Source organism: Scleropages formosus, chromosome 22 (assembly GCF_900964775.1).
Source record: "Scleropages formosus chromosome 22, fSclFor1.1, whole genome shotgun sequence".
NCBI classification, from domain to species: domain Eukaryota; kingdom Metazoa; phylum Chordata; class Actinopteri; order Osteoglossiformes; family Osteoglossidae; genus Scleropages; species Scleropages formosus.
Window position 1 is genome coordinate 6,743,954 of NC_041827.1, and position 20,507 is coordinate 6,764,460.

Here is a 20,507-nt window from a genome sequence, read left to right on the forward strand (position 1 = left end):
CTATAACTCCGCTCCCTGTCCACCTCCCCTCCCCTCCCCTCCCCTCGGAGGACCTGCAGTCACCGCCCACCAGCACAGAGGACAGGCTAAAGGAGACTGGGAGAGGAGCAGAGGCGAGGGAGAGGACGGGAGGGGAAGGAGTAACACCGAGAGCTCATACTTAATGCTGTCTGCTTGCAAAAGCACATTGAGACGGTGAGACGGATGAAGAGGGAGACCTCGAGGTGGTAATGGAACCGATGGACTTTTTTTTTTCACCGCTCCAATACACTCATCAGTAAAGAGTGAATAAAACACGTTCCACAGAGCTTCCAGGAGAGACAGAGAGAGAAAAAGAACCTGCATAGTGAAACACGGTGATGTACACAGACAGACACAAATCCACGTAGACTAAGCGGCACTCGAGCGCATGAGCACAGGGTGATGCGGAGCGATCGGCACACGCTCACATCATGTGCACGGTTGACACGATGACGTGATGACAGCGTGCACGTGCATGCGCTTACGCAAAAATTCATTCAGTTTTACAGACGCGCTTCATGACTGAACTGGGCTCTGGCTTTGCTGAAACCAACAGAAACTGTGGATTATAGAAGGCAACTTGACAACTTTGTGTAACAGCGCCAGACCGCACATGTAAGTACTTTCTTGCGAATGTTTCATGTCATTGATTGATACTAACACCAGTGGCTGAGGTTGTGTGCCTCTTCTAGGCACAGGGTAAATACTGTTTGGGAAGATGGATAGCATACTCCGTATGGGCATTTTGTCACCGCAGTATGTGAATTAGAGCTAAAAGTATGTTCAGATTGTGCACCGAATGGAGATTTCAGTTTGACTCAGAATACATGTTTTGTCACTTAGATTCAATGAGATAAATTAGGCATTACAAAGACACCTTTGAGTTAACTATGGAAAAATGTTTAAAAAATGTAGTATTACAGTGATTCAATCAGGGCAAACTGCTATCCGTCCATCCGTCCATCCATCCGTCCGTCCATCCATCCATCCATCCATCCATCCCTCCATCCATCCATCCATCCATCCATCATAAGCCATTTTGTCTCATTTTATTAAAGCAAACATGCCATTAATAAAGAACAGAAAATGAAACTGTCACAAAACGTCAGGCAGTTCTTTTAACAGGTCCTGGAGTTCCTCTGCAATAAATCATCTCAATAAATCACCAGTTTTATGCGGTGTTTCAATGACAGTAAAAATGAGGAACTTGTTTGTGTTTACAGAAAGTCCTGTGGAGAGAATATTCAGCAAAAAGAGCAATGCTGTGACAGAGAGGTAAGAAACATGCAAGATGTTAAGAGAGCTATAGCACAGTAAAATTTTCAGTTTCTTCCAGTGGATTAACCAATAACCGTACTATTAGTGAGGTCACACTTTCGAAGGCTTCGGTCTCAATGTGTGTCTTCCAGTGAAAGAAATGTAAAACAACACGATTCAGTAGATGCTAATTAAAACAGACATAGTTCATTACCCATTTGTACACAGACAAAGTGTGACAGATTTCTATTCATCTTCATCGCAATTTGGAAAAAAATTCACTCACAAGGTGCTGATGAGGTCAAAAGTTGTTTTCATATATTTTAGTGCAGAGGCAATAAAAAGTGTAGAAAACGATTAAAGTAAACAAATAATATCCAGGGCTCAGTTTTGTCAACAGAAACACCCCGTGCACATAGTAAAGTGTACAACGAGACACACACACATTTTCAGAACTTCTTGTCCCATACGGGGTCACAGGGAACCGGAGCCTACCCGGCAACACAGGGCGTAAGGCCGGAGGGGGAGGGGACACACCCAGGACAGGACGCCAGTCCATCGCAAGGCACTCCAAGCGGGACTCGAACCCAGACCTACTGGAGAGCAGGACCTGGTCCAACACACTGCACCACCGCACCCCCCGAGGTGTTTCACATAAACTCAAAATAAACTGGTAAATAAAGCCTTTTCACCCCATTGACCCCTTGACCCGTAACAAATTGTAAAACTGTTGCTTAGGACACAGAAAAAACATGGATCAAAGGTGCTTATGTGTAAAAGGTCATATGCATACCAGGTAACACATGGATACATGGTAAAGCTTACCAACGATATTTCCTGTTTCCATCATTACTTAAAAAAAGCACCTGAGCGTGGGTACTGTGGGGAATGAAATGGCTTGACAGATAAATGCCAGCATTGTGAGAGAAATGTGGAAACTGCAGCATTTGGAAAAAATTCACGTACTCTGCTGTTATATTGTGCCGCGTGGAGGGATCTCCTTTTGCTTCATTCTTCTGCAAAAGAGATCCTTGCAACTACAAACACTTGGTTTATTCCAAAACGACTGCATCCCAAATACAGGCTGGTAGAAAAGATAAGAGCAGGCGTACTGTTCGCACGTGGAACTCCGTAAAAAATAAGAGATCTTTTTACACGATCCAACCTCCTCCCGGATTTATTTTGGCAGGGCAGCTACCTCGATGCGTAAAGAAGAAAGCACTGACGTGAGGAGAGATTGCAGACAAAACTTTCTTTTAAATCTGGGTCAGGAATGAGAGGGAAAAATATACATGGAGTGTAAAAGGAGAGGGAGAGTATAACACAAATATTAATGTTTTGCACCCTTCAGTGTTGACCTTAATTCCAGTCACATCTCAAGATGTCACTGATGGGACCAATCACTGCTTTATGTCCCGGTTCAATTTCAGGGGTCTATTAACACAAAAAAGTCATTATTTAATGAGTCGGCATTGTTTGTGTATTGGCGGGTCTGGGGTTCGAGTCCTGCTTGGGGTGTCTTGCGGCGGACTGGCGTCCCGTCCTGGGTGTGTCCCCTTCAGCCTTATACCCTGTGTTGCCGGGTTAGGCTCCGGTTCGCCGCGACCCCACTTGGGACAAGTAGTTGTAGACATTGTGTGTGTGTGTGGTGTCTGTTCTAAGCACACTATCCAGTGGAGTGCATTTACACTACTGCCCACATGTTAATATAGGTATTTCTCTGTGCCGCTTATGCAACTATAACATTGCCCAAATTAAACGATGTAAAATTCTGTTTAACATAGACGCAGATGGAAATTAAAATCTGAATTCTTCATATTTCACTGTGGATTTGCATATTGTTCGTTGATTTTTATGGTGTACTCTGTTGTGAAAACATTAACATTACTTTTGTGGTTATTTGGTCAGTGTGAGAGTGAATGGGCAGCAAACAAGATGATCACAGCAGTGTCTGCAGCAGTACTCATATATAGTGCTCATATGTTTATTTGTGTCATGCGCTCGCTGCGTGCCAAGTCTGCATCTATGAACATCTGATGAAGAGTGTAGGCTGGTGGTGGTGTTGGGCCTCTTGGATTTTTAAATGATGCTTTAGTTCTGTTTCTGGACCGCTGCCGAGATGTGAAGTTCGAGGTTTATAGAGAGAATTGTAGCCTATCAGTCTATTGTATTGTATCAGTCTCTAACGCTATTTGAGTGGTTTTGAAGCCCATGTCATCCACACTAAAAATGGATTTTAATAAATCTGTGTTGTTTTCCATAGATTGTAAAACACAAAGGAAGGTGGAGACTTCATAGATTTTTCTGACATTTTTGGGGCACAAACATCTCCTGCTGTGAGCCAAGAGGTTTGAGAGCAGCAGAGTAAAGGTTGCACAGTGTTCTTATCTGGCCCAGAGGGTGACCCATGGTTGATGGGTCTATAGAAGAGTCATTACATCTATAGCAGACCTGAAAGGGTTGATGTGGATCAGGGAAATGCACCATTAATGGGGCCATTTGTGACGCTGGTCACTGTTGTCTTGCTATTATCAGAATTCCACAAACGGCTGCATGGTCTGGCTCACTTGTTAAGCAGTCACAATTTATGGTTGAGTGCTGGTGTTTTCAGCAGAAGTCTTTTTTTACGCTTTTTGCTTTTGCAGCCATCAGCAGGTTGGTGGTGCGCTTTGACTCTTTTATTCATGCTGTGTGCTTGGATCACAGTAATTCAGATGGATAGTGAAACCAAGAAATTTAGAAGAACATAACAGAAGAGAAATTAGAGTCAAAGACACTGGGGGAGATTGCAGGCATTACTGGAGGCAGGATATTTAACAAGAGCAGTAAGGATAACACTTAGTGGGGGAAAGGATTGTGGAATGATGAACTGCACAAAGACAGCTGAAATACTAGGCAAGCGGACACATAGCAGCAAAAAAACAAAAAACAAGGACAACTAAATCTGAAACAGACAGAGACACAATCCAAACGGAACATCGTAGGAACAGAAGTGAGGAATAAGTCTAGGCCACCTTGCAGACACAAGATCATTCAAATAAATCAGATGACTCCAACTGTTGTCCTTATGAGCCCTCCTGTGTGTGCTGGTTTTTGTTCTGGGGCTTATGCTTGGTTTAACATTTGAATGTGTAACAACATTCAGATAAAGGTAAGCCATATGCATTTACGGCATGGCACAGTGCAACTTCACATTGCGTTCATCTTAAATGGCAATGAGGAACGTCCACAATAGCAGCATGGTGGCTCAGTAAGTAGTGTTGTTGCCTCATGGTACCCAAATTGATTGGGCGTAGGTTCGAATTTAGCTCAGCCCGTGTGGAGCTTGCATGTTCTCCCCCCATCCGCATGGGTTTCCTCCCACAGTCCAAAGACCTGTGGTTCAGGTGGACTGGTGACACCAAATTGGCTTTACTGTATGAATGGTTGAGTGTGTGTGGATACCCTGTGATGGACTGTCATCTGCTCCAAGGTGCAACCTCCCCTCAACTTCGCACCCAGTGATTCTGGGATAGGCTTTGGTCCCTACCCATGACAAGCAGTTAATGAAACTTTGTGGCTGGATGGAACTCCCATTATGGCAAAAAGATTCTTGTCCTAGCGATCATTTATGCAATGACAGGTCAGGATAAACTAAGAAAAAAACCTTCTACTGGCACACTTTTAGCAATTTCGGTTCAAAGTGAGACCTTTGGTTTTGCATCACTGGAAAAGATCCTTGGCCATATTTTTCCCTCTGCAAAGCAGGCAGTCGCCGTGCCCTTATAGGTGCTCGACAGCATTGCTAATGAATTTCTCACACTACATGATCTTCATCTAATCATCGGATTCAGACTTTATAAGCCATAGCAGCCATTGTCATTTAGAGCTTAATAAACTACATTTAATAATAGCCAGTGGCACCAATTCTTTAATTGTTCTTATACAAGCGGTAGGGGACACACCCAACTGTCTCTGTGTCTTCCCTCGCATGGCTGTTAGCACGATGGGTAACGCATCTGGCCAGCTGAGGCCGGTATCCTCACACACCTTAGCTAGCTTGGTTTGTACCGTTTGGTTGGCTCTTTCTACAAGGCTTCCACTCTGAGGGTGATAGGCACGGTAGTGTCTGAGATCAGTCTGCATCCACTCAGAGAGCTGGTGTATGACTGAGTTCACGAAATGAGTGGTGTTGTCGCTTGGGAGGCGGGATGGGATTCCCCACCTGGGCAGAACGTCTTTAAGGAGACATTTGGCAACTGTCTGTGCAGTGGCCTTTCAAGCGTGGAATGCCTCAACCCATCGTGAGAAAACATCAACAACGACCAGGCAATACGTATAGTCTTTAGAAGGAGTTAACTCAATGAAATCCATCTGTAAATGTTCAAAAGGTCCCTCCGGTCTGGTGTGTGCAAACCTGGTAATGCCATGCCCTTTCCAATGTTATGTCTGAGACAGAGAAAACATTTCTGACAGAAAGCCAATGCATAGGTGGAAAACCCTGGGGCCTCCCAGAACTGGGAAACCACTGCAACCGTGGTATTTCGGGACGCGTGATCCAGCCCATGTGTCATCTTAGCTATACCTGGGAAAGCGCTGCGGGGAGAAGAAGCTTCTTATTTTTGATCAGAGGATACGCATGCCGTCCTCCTGTGTCCCTCGGCGGACCCAGGATTAGCGTTCCTTCTCGGTCGCACCTGTTTGTAGGAGAAATAGGTGGTTAGTCAGACAAATGGTGTCTGGGGACCATAGTTAAGAACACATAGGGTCCGCTGTCATCAAGGCGTATTCTACAGTCCAGGTCTGTTGGTCCATACGGACCATCTTTTCCCTGCACCATGTCTTACAGGGGTGGGGGTCGTTGAGTGAAATTTTGGATCCAAGGGCTACAACAGCCAGTTGTGCCCACTAACGTGTCAGTTGCCCTTTAATTACTGACTTTGGTCATTTCAAAATGATTTCTAATTGTTTAGCCCCTAGGGAGCGACCGAAGGGGAAAGGACATCCTGATTATCATATCCACTGCAGTTTTGATTTTTGGGGCCCGTAGGCCTTAATGGCCCGAAATATTACTGGAGCTCCAAAGTCGGCCTTAATGCCCTTAACTTTCCATGAACGAGGTTACAGGCCTTTCTAGGTGTAACAAACATCTCCAGATTCTTTCTGACCTTTCAATCATAAGTGCTCGGGGATTTGGTAAGACTTTGTGGTGCCACTGCCTATGTTTACCTTTTGCCGTCAAGCACATAGACAAGTCAGTACTGCAAATCTGGGTGCACTGGAACAGAGAAAAATGCCTTAGCAAAATTTGACTACTGAAAAACCACTTAGTTTCTGGGGTCTGGATGTCAGGATGGTAGCAGGATTTGGCACAATGGAAGCATGGGGGTGTACAGCTGCGTTTACACCCCTTAGGTCCTGCACAAAGGACTCGTAGAATTGGTGACTTTACTGGTGAGTAATTTATTTGCACTACAGCACCTCTTGCTACTAGATGTTCATGTACTGCACTGATCCCTTCCTCCGCTTTTTTTGACAGGGGATATTGTGTGCGATGTGGTCTGTACTCGAATTTTGGACCTACTACTAGGGGCTGAGCTGTCTTCATCTTTCCGAAATCATTTTTTCCCTTTGCCCAGAGACAGTTGGGTATGTCTTGTAGCCAAGTTGGTTCTGACTCTTCGTCCCTGACCATTTTGCTGCCTACTTCTACAATTTGCCTCTTTACTGTCACCTGTTGATCCACATTAAACTTATGCACCATCTCTAGAAACCAACCTTCCACATTCTACCAACACCCAATCTTTTCTACATTCACACTGTTGGACCTATGGACCCAGATCCTTCTATGCAGTGGTTTCAGTCTTACCCAGCAACAGATGTGCAACTGACTCCCCTTTGTACCCCTCTTTCTGTTCTTCTGACAGGGGGACAGAGGCAGCTGTTAATGGTCTGTGCTGCACAGGTGTTCAGTCGAGAGCCTTTCAGCTGAGGAACCTTCAGCCACGAAATCTCTTTTTCCATCCTTCATCATCCTCCTGTTGTTCTGCAAAATAATGTGCTGTACAGTGTAAGCATTCAGGCTGTCCTTGTTGGGAGGGGATCATGTCCCTCAGCAATGTATTATCTTCCAAGGTAAATGCACACTAGGATGTTTTTTTCAACAATGAGGGTGAACAGTCCCAAGGTTGGAGCAGTTAGCGTGGTACCTGTTCTGGAGACCTTGATTGTGGCCCACAGCTCAGACAATAGGTCTCACCCTAGCAAATTCAGAGGGCAGTGATCACTCAGTAGGAACTTGTGGTGGATTCTCTCAGAATGACCTGGTGTACTTACTGTGAGGGGTTGTGTTTCAGCCAGGAGCTGGAACAAGCCCATTGCCCCAACAGTCTTCATGAATTGTCCGTTGGTGGCGGTCTCCGGTGCCTCTTGGGCTCTCAAGGTGGAGCGTGTGGCTCCCGTGTCTATAGGAAAGACACCCTTCGATGATTAACAGAAAGCATCACCATAGGGTCAGTTTTAGGACACCAGGTTAGGGCGACGTACTGACCCTTTTCCTCACCGTTGCCCACCCCCTCCACCCCCTAGGAGGAATGGTATGCAGTGACATTTTCTGGAGGGCCGGCTGGCCATCCCCCTCTTCGATTGTCTCGAGGAGGCTCCGGGCAGTTGTCACAGCAGTGGCCTTCTTTCCCGCAGTTAAAACAGGTATTCCTTCTTGCGCCTTCCTCTTGGCGAGTCTGATGCGGCTATCCGGCCCCTCTTCCCGGCCACGCCTGCGACCTCACCCTCGGCCTCTGGCATCATTCTTGTTACCTCGACAGTAGGCATACTGCACTGCCATCGGTTTGCCGGCCTTCTTCTCCTTTGCATCTCTCAGGTTGTTTTCAACATGGATGGCATGTTGTCTCAGTTCGGAGAGGGCCGCCTGGCCCCACTCGATGCACGTCATCTTCACGGACTTCTGCACCTCAGAACTGAGGCCTACAACGAACAGTGACAATGTCATACGCTCCTGTTCTCCGGCGTCTTCAATGCCTGAGTAGTCACTCATTAGATCACTCAATCTGTATTCCGATTCAATAACACTTTCTCCTTCCTTTTGTTTCTCCCTTTGTATTTTCGACCAGTCGGGATGTCGTTTATACTTATCTGCAATCCTGGTTTTCAATTCCTGCCATTCTCCCCTGAGATTAACATGACTCCTGTCCTGTCCATTCCACCCTCCTTTCACAGCATTCCAATCCCCCTTTAGCCAGCAGCGGAGTGCTTGTGTCCATTCACCTCCGCTTGGCTGGTAAATGTCATATAAATCTTGGACAGCGGACCAGAATCTGGCTCCCCCTACCTCCCTTGGGTCAGGTAGGCTGTTGGCCACATCCAGAAGCTCCTGGATGTCCCAGTTTTGCTGGACCATCACCGTCCTTGGATTTTCTTGGGCGTCTGGCCCTCTTGGATCTGGCATCTGGACAAGAGGAAACACACCTGTAGCTGCTGCCCCTTCCGCTAAGCCGTATGCGGTCCCACTTCTAAATAATAGTAGAGAACGAGTCCTTGTGATGAGAGGAAATGAGAGTCCCATTCAAACACGTTCCTATATTTGTTGCACTATAGCTTGGCTGTCTGGGGACACATGACATGACCCAATGTCTCCAGGTGTCATCTGCCTTGTTCCTGAGAAGAGAGATACCTGCTGGAAGCATGTCTTTTTCAAAGATTAAGTCTTTGAGGGGGCACAACATGAAAGTACATATCTGTTCCTCACAACAAATCAGTTTGTCAATTGGCTGTCACACAGGTGATGCTTCTCTTTGATTTTTCTTTATCATTTATGTCTCAAAACTGAAGTAATTGTTTCTTCATTTCCCAGACAATCATCCTCGATATAAACCATTCCTGGTTATTTCAGCCCAGAGCAAGTTTCTGACATTTCTCATCTAGAGCAGGACATTGTCATTTAATTTAGTTTATTTAGCAGACTGTTAAGGACGAGGGTGGGAGACAAGGGATAGGTGGACCCAATCGCAAGAGCTTTCAATGAAGAACACTAAAGGGGCAAACCAGAATCGTTGTCGTGGAGCAGGCAAGGGTCAGCTGAGGAACGAACGTTGTTCCAAGGACAAAACAGGAGCCAAGGACGATGTCGCAAAGCTGGGGTCTGGAGCTGAGGACATGAAGCCAGGGGCTCAGGAACGAAAGAGCGAAGCAGGACAGGAAAGGTGTTCATGAGCTCTGTAGCTACATAGTCAAAGCGATGGTTCCAAAGAGGTTCTGCAATCCGGTGCGTCATTGTGGTGCTTTTATACCCTGCTGTTTTGATTTGGGACAGGTGCCATCGCTTGGGCTGACGCTGGGGGCGTGACACAGAAGCTTTTCTTCAAAGCGACTTCCACTGAACTCTATGTAGTGTTATCAGCCCACACACTTTATTCACCAAGGTGACTTACACTGCTAGATATACTACTCACAATCACTCACTCGTGCACACACCAGTAGAACACATATTCTCTGTTACACACTATGGGTGACTTTAGAGTTGTCAATCCACCTGCAGCGCATCCATTTGGATTGTGGGAGGAAACCGGAGCATCCTGACAACAAGCAAACTCCACCCCGACTTAGCAAAGACTGAACCCATGTCCTCTCACACTGCCCAGGCACTACTTGCTGTGGCACATTCCTCTTTCACCCACCTCTTGCTACTCCAGCTCGTACTGTTTTTCTGATCCCTGATCAGTGTGAAATAGAGCAAGGCAATAACAGAAAAACGACATGAACACAGGTGGAGAAGAGTAAACCATCCTAAAATAACAGCTGTTTCTGCTGCTGTTTGGTGTCCCCAAGGCACCAAAACGCATACTTGTAAGAATGTCTAAAAAAAAAAAGGGGGGGGGATGCACAGGATAGGGGTAAGAACCAAGAATAGATTCCATCATCATTCAAAAGAAAAAAACAGATGACAGTTGCAACCTGCATTTCTCTCAATGTTTCTTCACGGAAACACCGACAAAGAGCGATAAACAGCTGTTTTCTCATTCAAACCAGATGGGACCCAATGTTCTCTTTCAGGTTTTAAAAACTGGGTTTAAAGTGCATTTGATTGACTTAACATATAGGCCTGCATGACTATAAATATTTTCACGCTGTTTAGATATCCTCACAGTACGCACGTTGCAGGTTTACCCAAGTGTGTGTAACACAAGAGCAGATTTACTCACAGATACAAACAGTGGGACCAGAGGTGGACTTTGTTAATTTTGATCGTAGGACAATTTGTCCACCGTTCTTCTAACATTGTTCATACTGACAATATTCAAAACTGGAAGTTACTTTTTGCTTGGCATTGTTGAGCGATACCCCATCCTTTTTTCAAAATAGGGGATTTTCAAGACATATTCGAGCTGTGAAAATATCTCTTACAGGTAGCTGTAGATCACCTGCTCTGTAGCCTTTAAACGTGTCATGGTCGCGTCTGAGGGAAGCGGCGGACCCAAGTGCAGAGCGGTAATCGTGGTGTCTTCGGGGAAATCCAAGAGAGGAGGTCAGAGGACGGGCAAAGGGTCTTCGAGGTGCGAACGTCGTAACAGGGAGGATCCAAAAGGCGAGGTCAGTGTACAGGCAAGAGGTCGATGATCCGAAGGAGGCAGTAGATCGGGGGAACAAGGGACGGGTTCGGGGGAAGGCGTTCGGGAACAGGAAATGGCTGGAGAAGGTCGCTAATGAGGAGGCAGATCAAGGTTCCGCATCAGCTGGTTGTCCGACGCAGCCTTTTATGCTGCAGTCTGCGTTGCGTCCCAGGTGTTCCGTGTCGGCCCGGAGGTGTGGGCGTGGCAAACGTCAGTGTCAAGTTATGATTTAAACAAGCATTGCGTTTAAGTACGGGGGGCGCAGTGGCGCAGTGGGTTGGACCGGGTCCTGCTCTCCAGTGGGTCTGGGATTCGAGTCCCGCTTGGGGTGCCTCGCGACGGACTGGCATCCCGTCCTGGGTGTGTCCCCTCCCCCTCCGGCCTTACGCCCTGCGTTGCCGGGTAGGCTCCGGTTCCCCCGCGACCCCGTATGGGACAAGCGGTTCTGAAAATGTGTGTGCGTGTGTGTGCGTCTAAGTAACGTGCATCTCTGAAAAATGAAAATTGTCATAGCCTGCAGTTTATCATAGCCTGTGATGGACTGGTGTCCTGCCCATCATATACCTCCCACCCTTGTGCTCAGTGATTTGGTGACTGGCGCCAGACTACCGTCACCCTGACCAGGACAAATGGTTAATGAAAGTGAGAAAGTGATACTTAGCCCATTTAATTTCTTCATTTGCTTTGAACTAAATTGTTGATTCATTTTGTTCTGGCTGTAGACTTTCTGGAGGGCTTTACCACTACTGATTTGAGTACTGTGCTACACTCAAAATAAGTTTCTTCAGGAAGGCTTTCGGCTGGTCATTTTCCAACTTTTCAAACCAGTGCCAATTCCTTTCAGTGTATTGCTTCACTCCCTAGGTGATCTTTGAGAATTTGGATCTCAGTATTCCATTCTTTCATGCAACTCTTAACCTTGTGGGAAGATGGTCCGTCTTCAGCACTTAGCCCCCTTGCTGGCTTAGACTTTACTTCAGCCAGAAAGTTAAAATCCAAGGGGAATACATGAATTCAGGCAGTGTTTCTCTCTCTGTCACAAGACTGTCAAAGGAAAACATTTCCATATACAAAGTGACGGAAATAAATGATGGTATTGGTGCAATTGAGATTTGTAAATGTCGTTTTGCTTTCCAGAGGATTATGCAGCTTGTTCGAGTTCAAAAACACATTTTCCTGACTATATTGGTCTTGGCACAGTAGCTCCACCTTGGAAAGTGGAAAGAAGTCTTGCTTGATTCCTTGGTTCTTTCAGCCAACTTCACAGTGAGACAGAGCAGGACTGAGCGAGAAATGCCAACAGAGGCACAGGAAAATCCAGTGATGAGAACAGAAAAGAAAGGAATAATGTCAGGTGATGATGTGGAAACTAATTGCTCTGGGAAAGGAACAGTATCCCTTCCTGTTCTATAACTTTTAAGTTAAAATGCTCTCAGAGAAGAGCTGTCTTGTATTCAAAAGCTTACAAATGGCCGCTGACCTAGTCGTCTCTATAAAAACAGACTATAAATCAGCACTTGGCCACACATACGCTTGGCTCAACATGCCAATAAAAAGGAAAATATCTGATGGTTGTTTTATTGCTCATGCTTTGTGTAGCATAAACCTGCATTCTCTCCATTTCCCCTAAGAACTTTACATTTTTCTATTCCACTAACTGATTATGATTACAATTGAGTATGATTGTTGGTTGCTTATTGTGGTTAATCTCTGTGCTTCATTGCATCATGTATGATCTCAAATTTATGTGGCACCATATTCCATGTGCATCTGTAGAAACAGCACATGTCACTTATCACTGACATACCAGCACAGTGTGCTTTTGTGTCTGTCTGTTTGTCCATATGCATATCGTTCTTCATTATTTCCCTCATTATCTCCATTTCTATCAAATCCTTCCAATGTAACCAAGATTGCTATGAATTGCAGGGGTATGTTTTCTGTTGTCCTGATATAGAGTTCTTCCTTTCTAATTAATTATTTTGTAAGAAAAAATAAACCTTATGCTACCAGGGTGAGCACCGAAAAATGTGGAAATAGTTTGTTTGAAGTAAGGTGATTAGAGAAGGGGGGTGAAAGGCTGAGTGGGTAGGACGGAGGGAAGAACTGCCAGATCCAAATGGAAAATAAGAGAAGGAAAACAAGCAGAGACAGACCTTTGTCAGAGACAGAGAAGGACAAGCAATGTGGGAAAAACCCTGTCCATGGAACACGGAGATGTGATACAGACGAAGAACAAGGTTAAAATTTCGAAGGTATCACCAAGCGATATACTTTCCATACGTATATGAAGAGGAGATAAAACTGTGGTTGAACAAGATGCATCTTTGTATCTTAGAAATCTAGTTGTTGTCTCTTAATTCTTTATTTTATACAAAGTGGAGAGAAAGACAAGCGACACATCTGGAAAAATGTCCCTGATTATTGATTTACCAGGCTGAGACACTAAATACCATAATTTTCATTTCTGGAAGGCAATTTGTCACTGTCATCAAGGTGGTAACACATCCCTTGGATCACTTAGTTGTTTCACTTAGAAGTGTGGGAAACCGACAAAGAAGGCAGTTTTATTGACATCTATGTTGAGAGAAGGAATAGTAGGTTTCTTTCCCTCAGTGATTAAACTCACAGTTTATTTGCTGAAGAGTCCTGTAGGTCACACTTTAATGACAGAGAATTTGATACCCTTTTTCCTGTTTTGCTTGAGCACCTCCATATGTTTCAATACTGACATGACATCATGTGCATCTTACTTCCTTGGCATATTTTTGGTACCACTTGCAGTCATGTTTTCTACACTTATATACTGATTTTTGTGTCTCTTTGTACACTTAAATATTTGAAAATATTGTTGTTTAGGCATGGCAATGGACTCCTGGGAACCCGATTGGCAGAGACCAAATCACTCTACTTCAGCGGCAGAAGGAAAAACCAACCTCACTTCTTCGTTATTCCCACCATCCACAAACCTAAGCAACGCTTATGGAGGAGGATCGTTTCTTTGGATTTTCCATGAAAATGCCACCACTGGCCCACCCCCACACAATACTCCCCCAGCAAGGGTGCGTGATGTTGCCCTAGCCCATGCAGAGATTGCGGTTCTAAGCCTAATTCTGGCACTCACAACCCTGGGGAATGGGTTTGTCCTTTGGGTCCTGCTGAGACGGAGGAAGCATCGTGCCCCCATGCACCTCTTCATGGTAAACCTGTGCGTGGCAGACTTGGTGGTAGCCTTCTTCCAGGTAAACACCTGCAAACCAGTGGAGCTCCATGACAAAGATGGGCAGGAGAGGATAGTCCTATTAAAGCTTTCTCATGCAACCATGAATCACTCCTTTGCATGTCAGTCCCATATGCTCTTAATCAAAGGGACAAGCTCTTTAGAGCATAGATGCCAACACTTGCTATTTTACTGGAATTTTCATGATTTTCAGCACTGAGTATGAAACTTATGGTTTTTGTTGCTAAATTCTGCTTTCCAAAAAAAATAATAAATAGGAAAAAATCTCCACACACCACCAGCACCACCCACACACTCTTCTCTGATCCGTCTTTTTAATCCACCATTTGTACGGATACTTGCCCCATGTAATCACTTTGCAAACGCCATCTCAGCTCAGATTCCTACATGAGCATTGCAGACTTTCACTGCCGTGTCTAGTAAATTTGTTCAAAAACTGATTTTTTCACTGTTACACTCTGTATTTACGCAATGTAAACTATGTGACAGTGAGAGGAGTAACGATGATGATGATCATCATAATAATAACCTCTCTGGTCCCGATTCCGATTTTTTTCCATCGGAGGCTATGCAACAGTTATCTGCTTAGTTGATGCTAATGAATAAATACTTTCCAGCATGAAAGCTCCAGTAACTAAGTATCACCCCTTGTTTTCATATCACTGACCCTTATTGATACACTGCCGTTACAGTGGCTCCTACAGATTCTTCAGCTGAATTGTCCTTCTGTGCCTTTCAGGTATTGCCCCAGCTGATTTGGGACATAACAGAGCGCTTCCAGGGTCCTGATGCTGTGTGTCGTTCTGTGAAGTACCTGCAAATCGTGGGCATGTTTGCTTCCTCTTATATCATCGTTGCCATGACTGTAGATCGACACTATGCTATCTGTTGCCCCATGCAGGCCTACCGTGATGGGGCAACATCAAGTTGGAACACCCCAGTCATGGTGGCCTGGGGGCTGTCACTGCTGTTCAGCCTTCCCCAGGTGAGGAGTGAGGCGTCATTGTTCATGTCACAGACTTTTGAATGGTATCAGACGCTGCTCCAGATTGCAGACTCCACAGCAAATGGGTTCGGTGCATATGAATGAACCTTTGGACTTATTTTTGTTTCTCTCACAGGTGTTCATCTTCTCCATGTCAGAGGTGGCCCCAGGAATGTTTGAGTGCTGGGGGCACTTCATTGAGCCCTGGGGGCACAAGGCTTATGTCATCTGGATGACTGTGGCAGTTTTCGTGATGCCAGCCATCATTATCACCGTCTGTCAGGTATCATGTTCCTTCATGAAGGCACAATTCTCAGCTATTGTTTCGTTGCTACATTTACGTTGTGGCTTATCGGTGTGAGACACGTTGGGAGATCATCCTTTACTGTTATTTAGCTGACATCTTTGTGCAGACACCACTCTTTAAAGTGTGTCCAAAGCCTACTGGCTCTATGTTTTACTCTGTACAGTGCTGATGTACTTTACTTGTAATCGTCCATGAAATAATATTCATCAGTTTTCCTCCCTCGCTCAGGTGCGGATATTCAAAGAGATCCATGACAACATCTATCTGAAGTCAGAGAGAGTGGTGACTGCGGAGTACAAGAAGAGCTCCATGTTCTTACGCTTCCGGAGCTCGAGGGACAGCCAGAGGCAGGTGGATAGGGAACTGATGAGGAGAGGTGGAAGAGGTGGTGGGAGAGGTGGGAACAAACACCCACAGCAAAACAACAGCAATCCTTCATGCTCTCGCAGCAAATTCGACAACCTCTGTGACCATGCTCCACAACCAGAGGCCCTGAGTTCTTCTGAAAAAACATCTGATGAGCCTTCCTTCGGTAACCTTCCACGTGGTCATCTGAGCCACTCCACCTCAGGTCATGATCCTCATCCTTCACAATGTCCTCTTGAAGCCGTTGCCCCAAATGACGACCAGACCACCCAAAGCCTGCTTTCGTGCCCGGGCTCCTCTGAGGCTCTCGGGTCCGCTCCTTTAGTTGCAGCTTGTAACCTAACCCGTAATACCTCTACTGAAAACTGCAGCCCAAATGATACCCACTCAGACCCCAAGAACTCCAATGAGCTCAACAACGCTTCCTGCATTGCGCCGTTGGAATACTCTCCCGTACGCTCACCTCTCTCTTTGCCTCCTCCCGGTATATCAAAAGCCATGTCCAAGACGGTGCGGATGACCCTGGTCATTGTGCTAGTGTACACCATCTGCTGGTCCCCCTTCTTTATTGTACAGCTGTGGGCCGCCTGGGACCCCAACCCACCTGACCAAGGTGAGTACTGCAGTACTACTACTATTTTTAAACATGACTCTTTTTTGAACTTTTGGCTTCTCAATTACAATGTATCGCTTTCCAAAAAATATTCCTTTCATTTCAAATCAGAAAACATCACTATTTGTCAGGACATGTCACATGAAAGTGTGGTTTGAATTAGAAGAGCTTTTAAATTCCTTGTTACCGACAAACATTTAAGTTGAATTGTGCATATTCATCCAAGCAACATAAAGACTGTTCTTTTTTGAACAAACATTGCAATTATCATTCCAAAACATTGTAAAACCATTGTAAAGCCTGGTTTATGTTCTCGAGATTATTGGAGCCACGATCTTACAACATAATTATCTCAGTGATGTTGTGTTTTAGTCAATGAGCTGTATTGTTACGTGTGAAGTGCCAGCAGAGACAAACATGGTTGAACCTCCAACATCCAACGTCCAAACCTGCCGCACCCCCAAATAACATACAAATTACACTATTTTTAAAATTTCATACAATTTTGCTTTTATTTATTGTTACGCATTTAGTGGGTATTAGTGAATGTTGTGTGACGTGTAGGGAGCAGCAGATGAGCACAAAAACCATGCATTTCACCAGCAGGTAGAGAAACGGACGTATGATTCTGATCAAAGTAAAGTTATTTCATCCAATACCACAGACTTTGGCAACGCACTTTGCATGAGTACCTGCATATAGAATTGATGATGAATCCCTTGTTCACACATTACACTGAACTTACAAACTTTTGATCCAGATTAAGCTTGTAGGTTTGGAACCAGCTCTAGCCCAGTTTTTCTAGTGCATCTGGTTGCACAGAAATCAAGAATGAAGCAAAACTGACTTCAGAATTTACAGGGTGATGTCATGAGGTACTCTGTTTTGAGAAAAGCATGGGAAATTACATCTCTCTGTGCCATTTCTCCCACAAAATTGACGGTTAAGTGGGTGGGTTTGACGTCTCACCAGGTCTTGGTCCCTGTCTCTGTTCAGGTGCTGCCTTCACCATCCTGATGCTGCTGGCCAGCCTCAACTCCTGCACCAACCCATGGATCTACACAGCCTTTTCCAGCAGCGTGTCCAACGAGCTGCGGGCCCTTCTCCGCTGTCGACCCCAAACCTCCCGTCGTTCGTCTCTGCCTGATGACTCCACCACCACACACACGTCCACCACGGCCATGGACTGAAAGGGTACAACCTGCCATGGGCTGTCTACTGGTTCACTGTCCATGGACAGAAGGTGTGAGGAAAAGCTTGTGGAACAGTGGTGGTGAATGTTGTATGGTAGAACGGGAGATTTACAGATTTTGTCATCGCTGCTACCTTTGCACTCAGAGGTTGCAGGTTCAAATCCCACCTCCTGTTGTAGTATCCATGAGCAAGGTACTTACCCTAAATTGCTCCAATGAAAAAAAATTACCCAGCTCTATATTTGGGTGATTTATTGTAAGAAAGCATTAGATAACTGTGAAAAATAAACAAACCAAATAATGTATCTGTTATAACCTTTTTAAATAATGTTACAAAAAAACTTAGCGGAGTGAAAGAAAAATTTCACTACTGATGTATTAAAATTCTTACGCTATAAGTGTAACATTTTTAAAGCTTTGACAGCTCAGCTAAGCGGTCAAATCAAACAGACAGATGAAACACAAGCAAATAAACCAGACTGTAATGTAATGCAATGTAATTTCACAAGCGTTCATTCAGACAAACTGTATTCCTGCCTTCTGAAGTGTAATGAAACAACACACATGCACTCACAGGCCTTCTCTTAAAATACCAATACATTTTAAAATATATTAAACTGTATTAGGTATAAAAATTACATTTTGATACCTACAACAGTTGGCCATCCAGCTGATTCATTTTCATCTCATTTTCATTTAATTTTGTCTTTTTCCTCTTTTATTTTCCTTAATCTCAGATCACCTTTAATTTGTTCTTTCTCATTGGGGTTTAGAAAACACAGCAAAAATTCTCCGAAAGCGTTACAGCTGTTCACTGCTCAAGTAATTCATACATTTTAAGATGGTTTATAGTAGAGTTCTTAAAATGTTACAAGATACTACTCTCACGGTAGGGTTCATAATCCTTTGCACCAGTTTATAAGACTTATTTCACTAATATTTTTATTTGATTATTAAGATGAATGAATGAATGCAGGTAATAAATAGAAGACCTGTTTTGTTCCAAGGTGTTCACTTCAAATAAATGTAAAATATGTCAATAAATTTTTGCTGAAAACTGTTGCTGCATGTTTTCATATATTTGCTTTTTGTCTTCTGGTTCAAGTGAAAATTACGATTAGGATGAACAGATTTCGTTTCACAGCACAGCCATTGACTTCCCTGGTGCCAACGTAACTTCTTGGGCAAAAACAACTTTTTAACCTTATTGGGCCACCCGTGTTCCACAAACAATGGGTTCCACGGCAGAGGTATAAGCAACGGATACACAGCGTTTGCATTGTGGGTCTCTATTGTTGAAAGAGCTGTGCTGTGGGAGTGATTAGAGTTGATTAAATAATGGCCTGGAAATGGATCATGTTAAATTTTCATTTCTAATTCTCAGCAGCGTAACCCATTGGAAGCTACTGTTCCATTATGTCGCCGTCTGCATCTCTCTACAGAGGAGATCGAGAGTTTATGGAGACCTGTCCGAAATTTCAAATGAGAGGGAATTGCAATAAAAAAAGGAGGATTAAGATTAAGAACGGTTCTCTAATATTTATCACCATTCCTGCTTGATCTTTGGCTGCAGTAGCGCCTAAGACAGATGTGAAGAATGCAAATGTTATCTGAAAGCCTGCTGAAATCTTAAATCCAGTAGACCATAGAATAAGTGATCCATTTTAGCAGTAATGTCACGATCACTTTAAAAAGATCCCCAGTAGGCTGGATGGAAGGGCCATCAAGTCGAATCTGACTCTTTGTGACCTTTCATATGTTTTTTTTGGAAAAGGAGGGAAAGGACATGGTTTACTACAGCCTTCTTCTGCATGGTGCAAACACACAGATCTGAGTTTGAACCCACAGAGAAATGAAACTGAACAATTTTCCGTAATCTTTTGCAGTCTTTAAATGGCACATCTTCAGAAAAAAGTTGTATACATTTTTTACCTTTTCCCAAGACTTTTACTGCAATGATGAAAGATGTTAAATAACATTTAATCACACATTTAATTATAAATGAACACTGAGATAACATAACATTTTTCAAAATTCTCATTTCAATTTTTGCGTTGATTATGATTAGAGATCAATGATTATAGAAATACCACTGGTTCTTCTAGGTTGTCAGTTTTAGCCACAGAATCTTGCTTTCACTATTCTTCTGAAAGTTTTAAATAATTTAAGAAGTTTTGCTCACATATATAAGGAACATTATATTGAGAAATGTTAAATGCCATTTATTAACAAAAAAAAAATTACATAGATATTCTGCACTAGAACATTCCAGAAAAGCACTGAAACAAAGTAGCCATTGGAAAATTCTAGAAGGCAACAAAACATTCAGGAAAGAATCAGATCCTAAAAGGTACTGGAATATTCTGTGCTTGAAACCTGGTGCCAAAAGTTGCTTATTTCAAGAATGCGGAATATTTTCCTAAAAAACTGGGATATAGTACGAACTAACGCAAAAAGAATGCTTCATCTAACCAAGCCGAATGAAAAATGCAGCAAAGTCGACACAATAAATGTTTTGTTACATGTGTAGGACGATGCTTTAAAGCTTCGGCGAGGGTTTCTACACGGCTTCCCTGTGCATGCCGGCCCTGTGCTGTCAGAGCTGTCACAACCCTGACCTTGACTCTCAAATCCCAAAGCTCGAGAGAGGTGGATCTGTGGGAAAAAGCGCTCGTGCTGAGAAAAGCCAGAGACGACAGATGGGGGAGATGTTTTCAGCCTTGGTCCTGCGGCTAAGACTTTGAGACGCAGTCTGTCAAATTCTCAAATAGGTCCGTCTACTTGGGAATGGATTAAAACTGTGAGGATATGATTTGAGGGATGCTTTACAAAACTGAGCCAAGTCTACAACACTACATTTAGCTGACTTTTCCCCAAAGTGACTTACAATGTTAAGGTACTGACAATTACGATCTACCA

General features: G+C 44.1%; 1 protein-coding gene across 4 annotated transcripts; it reads left to right on the forward strand.

Moving 5' to 3' along the window:
• Window positions 1-53: 53 nt before the first annotated feature.
• avpr2ab (arginine vasopressin receptor 2a, duplicate b) lies at window positions 54-18,645 on the forward strand. 4 transcript variants are annotated; one of them, XM_018725812.2, is made up of 8 exons: window positions 54-227; window positions 523-636; window positions 1,245-1,296; window positions 13,743-14,125; window positions 14,864-15,109; window positions 15,246-15,392; window positions 15,645-16,395; window positions 17,392-18,645. In XM_018725812.2, the coding sequence occupies exons 4-8, from the start codon at window positions 13,745-13,747 to the stop codon at window positions 17,583-17,585; spliced, it is 1,719 nt and encodes a 572-aa protein (XP_018581328.2). In that variant the 5' UTR covers window positions 54-227; window positions 523-636; window positions 1,245-1,296; window positions 13,743-13,744; the 3' UTR covers window positions 17,586-18,645. The 4 variants fall into 4 exon arrangements, with proteins under 4 accessions (XP_018581328.2, XP_018581329.2, XP_018581330.2 ...); XM_018725813.2 differs by having other exon boundaries at window positions 531-636; XM_018725814.2 differs by having other exon boundaries at window positions 54-195.
• The last annotated feature ends 1,862 nt before the right edge of the window (window positions 18,646-20,507 follow it).